The sequence below is a fragment of the Ochlerotatus camptorhynchus genome, unplaced genomic scaffold (assembly GCF_037179485.1).
Source record: "Ochlerotatus camptorhynchus isolate MF236.1 unplaced genomic scaffold, CSIRO-AGI_Acam_v1.1 ptg000033l, whole genome shotgun sequence".
Lineage (NCBI taxonomy): Eukaryota > Metazoa > Arthropoda > Insecta > Diptera > Culicidae > Ochlerotatus > Ochlerotatus camptorhynchus.
Genome location: NW_027040524.1, coordinates 1,274,856 through 1,283,431, shown reverse-complemented (window position 1 = coordinate 1,283,431; position 8,576 = coordinate 1,274,856). Strand labels below are relative to the sequence as shown.

General features: G+C 38.4%; 1 protein-coding gene across 1 annotated transcript in view; it reads right to left on the bottom strand.

Moving 5' to 3' along the window:
• The window catches only part of LOC135709260 (zwei Ig domain protein zig-8-like), a 575,709-nt gene continuing 567,133 nt past the window's right edge, over positions 1-8,576 (bottom strand). The window contains exon 8 of the mRNA XM_065231563.1: positions 1-950. Within this exon, the coding sequence (XP_065087635.1) occupies positions 823-950 (128 nt within the window). The 3' untranslated portion in view covers positions 1-822. The remainder of the gene's footprint in view (positions 951-8,576) is intronic.

The following is an 8,576-nucleotide window of genomic DNA, read 5'->3' as shown; positions in this document are numbered from 1 at the left end:
CTACAATGGAATTTAATAAAAAAAAAATGCCATATCTAACAACATTATCATCCCAAGCTTAAAAGCAATTTTCACGCCGATCCGCGTCGCCCGATGCATCCACGCTCCCACCAAAGTCAAGTCCGGTCGGTCACCATTCAATTATTATTGTTTCCCCACCTCGCCACGCTTTCACGTTTCATCCATTGCCTTTCGCTTTGTGTTGATGATTTAAATTTAATTAATAAATTCAACCTATCGGCTTTGTTTATTCATATAAATACCTATTGTTTAGCAATGTAGTCATTCGATTTCACAACTGATTAAAAACTGGAAAACGAATTACGGACACCCTCTCGCTCGTACACGTGCTTCCCCATTTCGACTCTTTTGTTTGTTTTGGTTGGAATGTACATTTATATAAAAAATCTTTGCTTCACATATTTAACCTAAATGTTCTGAACTAGACGATTTTTTGTTATCGATTTTTTTTTCTTCTTCTGCTTGCTTTTGACACGATTTTTTTTTAGTGCTTAACATGTGAAAAATTCCGTTCTCTGCGTTCTGTCTCGCCTTTATTTCCTACTAGTTGCTCTGCTGCTCATTCTCTTAGATAATGTAGTATTAAATAGTGGTGACTGTACAAAAGAATGACCTCTTTGTGACATCTCTGTGAGGGTTTGGTATGGATATACGCTTGGTTGAGTGTGTGTGTGGGTGTGTGTTTATGTGGTTTTTGGTTTGCCTCTGTGACAGTGAATGAGAGATCGATAGATAGAGTAAAAGATTTCTGTCGGCCGCTCGATGTCCCGACGGTGGAGATAGACACAGATAGATAGATTACTACGTCAGCGGATGCTTCCACCGGATGCTGTGATGGTAGTACAGCAGCAGACATGACAGCACGAACGCCACTAAGCTCGGACCGGCCAGGATGGTCGACATGCCGTGATGCATGGCCGCTGGGTGTTCTCCTGAAACGAAGGGGATGCATTACTAGTAGAGAGGTTCGGAAGCGTGTGGTTTTATGAATTGATGCCATTTTCGGACTTGAGAGTTTTCGTGATGCAAGAACAATGTATGAGAATTTTTCTTGTCTCATGAACATCATTTATAACTCATGAGAACTCCTTTGCCTAAACATGGCGCAACTGGATACAGAATGGCTTATTAGGTTTCTGTCAGGAATTTAAAATACGTGCGTCGGCTGTAAAGCTCTAAAGTATATTTTTTTTAGAGTTGGTTGGAAATGCTAACATGAAGCTTTAGTGTGATGATTTATTAGCTAGAGAATGATCTTTAGAAGAATGTAGGTGGATAGTTCCGTTAGAGTACGGCAGTATGAAAATTGAATAGAAGTTGAAAATGAGCGAAGGGCCATTAAAGCGACAGTTTTTCAAGATGACGCACATTTTTGCCTAGCCCGTACGATGTACGCGGGGACTTGAAGTATGTCTCCAAGTCCACAGGCAAAATTTTTTGCCTGTGGACTTGGAGACATACTTCAAGTCCCCGCGTACATCGTACGGGCTAGGCAAAAATGTGCGTCATCTTGAAAAACTGTCGCTTTAATGGCCCTTCGCTCATTTTCAACTTCTATTCAATTTTCATACTGCCGTACTCTAACGGAACTATCCACCTACATTCTTCTAAAGATCATTCTCTAGCTAATAAATCATCACACTAAAGCTTCATGTTAGCATTTCCAACCAACTCTGAAAATCGTTAACTTCGCGTATGAAGTAACATAAAAAACACTTTGAATGTAACAACTCAAGGCGGGAGTAGCCGTCAACAATGCTGATGATGGTACAGCACGCAACAACCACCCTACTGCTTTCTCTCTGAGATGATCACGTTGGTCATGACGAGAGGAGCAACACAATAGTTGGGTAAAGAAGAACTGCATTATAACACACCATCGACTGGAAATGCTCTCGCGACGTGGGGCTTTAGGTAGTGATGAAAACGTCGCTAGAACTATTCCACAGCCGCAGTCAGTTTATGAGCAACAAGAGGGACGCACATTTTTGCCTGTGGACTTGGAGACATACTTCAAGTCCCCGCGTACATCGTACGGGCTAGGCAAAAATGTGCGTCATCTTGAAAAACTGTCGCTTTAATGGCCCTTCGCTCATTTTCAACTTCTATTCAATTTTCATACTGCCGTACTCTAACGGAACTATCCACCTACATTCTTCTAAAGATCATTCTCTAGCTAATAAATCATCACACTAAAGCTTCATGTTAGCATTTCCAACCAACTCTGAAAATCGTTAACTTCGCGTATGAAGTAACATAAAAAACACTTTGAATATTTTTTTTAATTTCATTGAAAAAGAAGATTTTTTCCTTGATACAATAAAACTAGAAGTTATCTGTTTTTATTTCTATTGTGCTATTCTGATGATCTCAGTTATTATTGTAAAAAGACCCATAAATTAATGAATGAAGTTATTGTGTGTAAATCAATTACGTCTATTTGAATAGTTGTGCTTGCATAATTCTAAAGTACCGTTGTTTGAGAATGTAGTTCTAGACACACTATCACAATCACGATCGCCAAACAGCTGATGGTAGTAACGCTTTCCTATCAATGTGGTCGTCGAAGCTCTCTCCATGACCATCCATCAAGTTGACGAAAGAAGTAAAAAGCAACTGGTCAATATCGTCTTCAATCCGACACTCATCTGTGCTCGTTTTGAAGCAGTTACTGCTTTGCTTGCTTATCTGAGTGTGTTGGTGAGTGAGCCCAACAGCTTCCGTTTCATGTTGCCTGCTTTGTTTGTAACTCACACAGTCGCGCCTGCCGAGACGAACTTGGAATGCGTAGGCATTGTTTTCATTTTCTTCTGTCGTTACGCTGTTTCTCATGATCGTACTGTAGAAGTCTTCACTGTTTTCGTTCTGCTTTTCATCATCAGCAGCGAGTGTAACGTTTTGCTTGTGAGCAGCGACCATTACTGGTGATTGTTGTTTGCCATGGCTCTAACTCTCACTGCGTGACAAAACGATCTGTCAGCGATAGTCGGTTGATGCGAAGACGAGTGTCACGTGAGTGTCATGATATTTTGCATCACTGGTTTTAGACGGTATCCCTTTAGAAGGTATGTTTTTTCCCCATACAGTTTTACCCACTTTACTACCAGTCCCTAGAGCACAAAAAAAATGCAAATTCGAGAGAGAAAATTCGCTGTCACGAGCTCAACTGCCTAGAATCGCACATCAGTCCCATATGAAAAACTAACAAACAGAGAAAAAAGCGATGAAAGGTGAAATCATTTTAATCGTTTCACAGCCTGTCTCGCATGTTTGTTGTATTATGTTATTACGTTATACTATGAGAAGTAATGTTTTTAATACTATTAGGTGAAATAATTCTAAAATTTAATTTATTGTAGAGAAAAAATATCGATGCGACTGACATGTGTTTATTTTGCCTATCATGTCACAAAGTAACCGCATATCAGTCCCAGCATGCCTTGACGCTTTTAGTTTGCTGTCGGCGTTCGTTGTTTTATACGGTCAAAAATAAGATCTGTCACGATCTTCTCTGTGTAAAAGAAATTATTTCTGGGTTCTTACACAATGTCTGCTTTGGAAATGATAAAATCTTACGAGTACGGGGAAAGTTCCGGTGAAGAGTGTCCAGGATTCGATGTTGAAGTAAGGGACAGTTAGCGGTTTTCGCGTTACGAGCATGAGACTTTGCAACAGTCTTTTTGTCGAATCTTCTCCATTGGTGGTGTAAGAAAAGATCCCCAGCAATAATTCAGTTTCAGAAAACCGGTGTTCACCGAAGTACGTTCATGATTCGGACGACAGCTTTTTTGAGATGGACGGAGATATCGAGGCGTCAATCCAGCTCCGAGAAAAAGGACGTACCCGACATCGTTTCAACGACGATAAGCTCAGGAAGCGTCACTCGTATGATTTTCACATTTCGGTACTTCAACATCAGAAAATTCCGGACATACGACCAACCGGTGAACACTCGTGTTTGTTTCAGTTACCGTGGGGACGTAATTTGTTATTAGCCCCGGTCCCTTTCAAATTGTATCATTATTTATGTATTTGAAATGACGTTTCACATTCATCTAGTGATGGTCGATTTTCATTCGAATAATCGATTTATCGTTTAACGAACCGAAAAGTAAAATATTTGTAATCGGTTATATCATGCCGATATAAGCATTAACAAAGGATGATCACCGATCGTTGCAAACATGTACTGCACTCTCATCGGTGGAAAAATGACAGCACAGCGAACAAAATATAATAGATTAGTTGTTAATCGAGTAATTAAAAATGGGACATCTCTGATTTTGGTGTGATTGCCAGAAGTTTCTTAGAATGCTCTTCAATTATGGTACCAGAGCTTTCAAGTTCTTATAATAGCCGGCGCCGGAGGTGTAGTGGTAAGCGTGACTGCTTTCTAACACCCCGATGGGTCTGGGTTCAATCCCAGCCGAGGTCGGTGGGATTTTTCTGAGACATAAAAATCTCTGGTCACGTCTTCCTTCGGAAGGGAAGTAAAGCCATTGGTCCCGGCCCATGTGTGTTGAATGGGTGCGATACCCTACGCAGATGTGGAAGCTGCCTTCCTGCACATTCGATTGTCGTCAATGGATGGCAATCGATGTCTGTCGGAGATTGGCACTAGATTGCGGAACAGAGACCGACGTTAAGGAAAGAAGAAGAAGAAGAAGAAGTTCTTATAATGACTAAAAATGAGGCCGTTTAGAACTCTATAGATTACCTCTAGCAAAGCTGATTAAGCCACAAATAGCCTTTTATCAGAAATTTTGGTAGCTTGGGCATGGCTCCCTGAAAACCATCATTTGTCTTTAACTTTTTTACTTCAAATGATTCATGAAAGTTATCTTCAAGAGACTTTTGAAGCTTATTAAGACGCGTGTTTTGCAAAACATTGTTACCGGGATATCTTTTTGTAAGGGAGTTATTCACATATAAAACACATATATTAGACTGCCAGCGAAAATGGTAATTTTTAATTTCGCTAACAAACCATATACAAAATGTTTATTGCCTCAAAAAATGACCCTATGCAAAATTTGAGCTCAAGTGGACATGATTTAGGGGTGGCGCAAACGCTTCAAAGTTTGACTTTTTCACTCTCAAAAATCTCCCAGGGGAGGGGGGGGGGGGTACATGAAATTTCGGAAATCAAAAAAAAAATTTGATGTGAAATGTCTTAAAAATGCATGAAACGTCGAGATTTAGTGCAATCTCGATAATTTTTTTTTTTTCAAAAATCGACTTTCTGGGACTTTTTTTCATGAGTTCTATATGGAATATAGAAGATTGTTGAGTCGGCTTCTAAAACTGTTCACAATTGTCTCCAACCTGCTTATATATCGAATTAAACCACCATTTAGGATCTAAGACGAAATAATTCACTAGGGTGGTCCAATTATTCTTCATTAGGGTGGTCCAAAAATCAAAATAGGTATGTAAAAACCATTACTTTTTACCAAACGCATGTATCTGAAAATATCATCATGTTGTGTTTTGGAATTTTTAAGAATCCAAACTTCAAAACATTTGATGATTCCTACCCTATAGAGGTGCCAAAAAATTACCCGCATAAAGCATATTGTTTATCTGGCTTCCTTTTGGGTATTAATTAAAAAACACACACTAACAGTGTTCTCCTACAGGCGAGCAACGGTCTCAATTACTTTCTTCTACGTAAACTTTTCTACCTTGGCTTTTTCTACCTATGCTTTAGTATAAAAAAGGATGCGATCTGAGGATGTTTGATCAATCAGTAGTGCGTTTGAAGAAGACAACAAGCAGAGAACTGATATAGAATAGTACGACAGTTTGTTAAAAATGGTTGACATTTGGCTAGTTGGAGAATATCTGCCGTCGTTCGGCCATTCTGTTAACTTGCCGACGTATAGTGAAGTTTTTCGTAAATATATGTTTCATTTGCGTGCTGAAAAAAAAAGTTGTAAGCTTAGTGTCTTCCTAACAATAAAGGAATTAAAGGATGCTTGGAAGAAAAAAAAAACTTAACACATTTGGTAAATGACATAAGCATAAAGAAAAAAAAACTGTTGCTATTTTTCAATACCTGGAAAGCCTTATTAAAATGCAAACTTAGAATGGCTAAGAAAGACGTCAAAAAAAGGAACACATTTCATGGATCATTGAGGAGTTTGTTTGATATCGGGAAGAATTTTAAGGCAAAAACCCTTGAAGCAAAGCAGACGATGCAATATTTGCAAAAACAGCGGGAACAAGCTCATCTTGAAGAAGAAACTGAGGTTCTCCCTACCAATGAAACCATTTCGTGTAGCGATTTTGAGGAAGAAGGGTCAAGCCAAAGACCGGATCAAATTTGTAGTGCAACCTCAATTGAAACATCATCACAAAACGACAGCCAGGCTGCGTCAGTGTACTCGCCTAGTACATCCGAAAGAGCTTCTCCAAAAACAGGTACGTTGTGATGTTTTACTAATGTTTTTTTTTTCTTTTAGATTATACACCTATTACCATCCATATTAATATATTTTGAACGTTCTAGGTTCTCCAAAACCAGCTTTGACACGTAAATCGCAACTGATACGAGTTGTTACAGTTGAGGTAGCTGCTGCATTGGACCGCTGTAAAGTGAGTGATCGAAATGCTGTGTTTCTAATATCATCGATCGCTAAAGCTTTAGGGCACGATGTTTCATCAATATTGTTGAACAAGGAATCTGTCAGAATCGCCAGAGCAGGAATTCGCTTACAAATGCAACATGATTTAAAAGCGTCGTTTAAGCCAGATATAAATTTAACAGTACATTGGGATTCTAAGCTGTTATCTAACACATTACCATCCAAAGCTCTACCAAAAATCGTGCGCTTGGCCATAGTTGTATCAGGCGAAGGCATTAGCAAATTATTGGCTGTTCCACCCATCGAAAACTCTACGGGGGCACAACAAGCAGAAGCGGTGTACAATGCAGTCGTCGAATGTGGGCTTGCGGACAGGTATGATCTTAAATCTTGTATGTTCACCTCAGAATTCTGACTATTTTATCATTTGTTTTCAGAATTATGTTTACATCTTTTGATACTACTGCATCAAACACCGGTAGAAAAAAAGGTGCGTGTCAGTTAAGAGGCAGCTTATAGGCCTCCCTTGTAGACACCACATACATGAACTGCTACTTGGCAAAGCTTTTAAAATTCTGAAATTTGAAAGTCTCCAAATGTTGAGATTTTTAAGGAATTCCAATCAAAATGGCACATTTTGGAAAAGACTTCATACCACTCAGGTATGTATGATGATTTTTTTAAAATAGCTATTTCGGAGTTAGAAAGATTGGCGTTATTGGAGTTTTATGAAAAACAAATTAGAGAGCAACACCACCGTGGTGATAACCGAGAGGTTCTACAACTTGCCATTTTATATTTGGGTGGAAAAATCGATGAAAAATTACAAATAAGAGCTCCTGGTGCGTTCCACAATGCAAGGTGGATGGCCAAAATCATTTATTCTTTGAAAATGTTTATTCTTCGGCATGAATTTGCTTTACCAGATAAAACTAAAAATCAACTAGCTCGATTTTGTGTGTTCATTGTAAAAATTTATTTGAAAAGTTCGTTTCTTTCTCCGTGTGCTGCGATGGCACCCAACAACGATCTGAACTTGTTAAAAATATTGAAGGAATATGAAACTGTTGATGAAGACGTTGCGAAAGCAGTACATAAAGGAATTTCAACTCACTTGCAATCGGACTATGTCTGTTCGACGAAAATGTAGACCTCCCGGTTAAGAAAAAGGTCATCGAAGCCTTACTTCTATCAGGTTAATGGTTTAATTGATACATTTGCATTTAATTTTCTAATGATTTTTTTTTTACAGATACTCATAAAAATATTACAGCCAGATCCATTGTTGAATCCAACGATATTTCAACGATTGAACTACACTCGTTTGTACAAGGCAGCAGTGGTATTGAAAACTTATTCAAAGCTCTCCAAATTCCGAAGTCGTTGCTGAATGTCGATGTGGAGCAGTGGAGTAGTTCCATCGAGTTTAAAAATGCCAAAAGACGGGTTCAATGTTTGGAAGTAGTTAATGATAATGCAAAGCGTGGTTGAAACATACAATTCAAAACTATCAACGGATGAAGATCAAAAGCAGTGCATTTTACAATTAGTTGAAGATCATCGAAAAAAATATAAGAGTACCAGTAAATCTGATTTGGTGTAACTAATAAGGAAATATATGGCAAAGTATAAAACAAGTATTTTTTCATCTTTTCTGGCAAATGTTCCTCTTGTGTAAAACTCATGATTCCCAAAAAAAAAAACAGATTAACGCAATTCAAGATATTTTTACAATTGATTTTAGGAATTTCTGATGAAAAGTTGTGGTTTTTCATATATTTTTGAATTTTTGGACCACCCTAATGAAGAATAATTGGACCACCCTAGTGAATTATTTCGTATTAGATCCTAAATGGTGGTTTAATTCGATATATAAGCAGGTTGGAGACAATTGTGAACAGTTTTAGAAGCCGACTCATCAATCTTCTATATTCCACATAGAACTCATCCCGGAAAGTCGATTTTTGA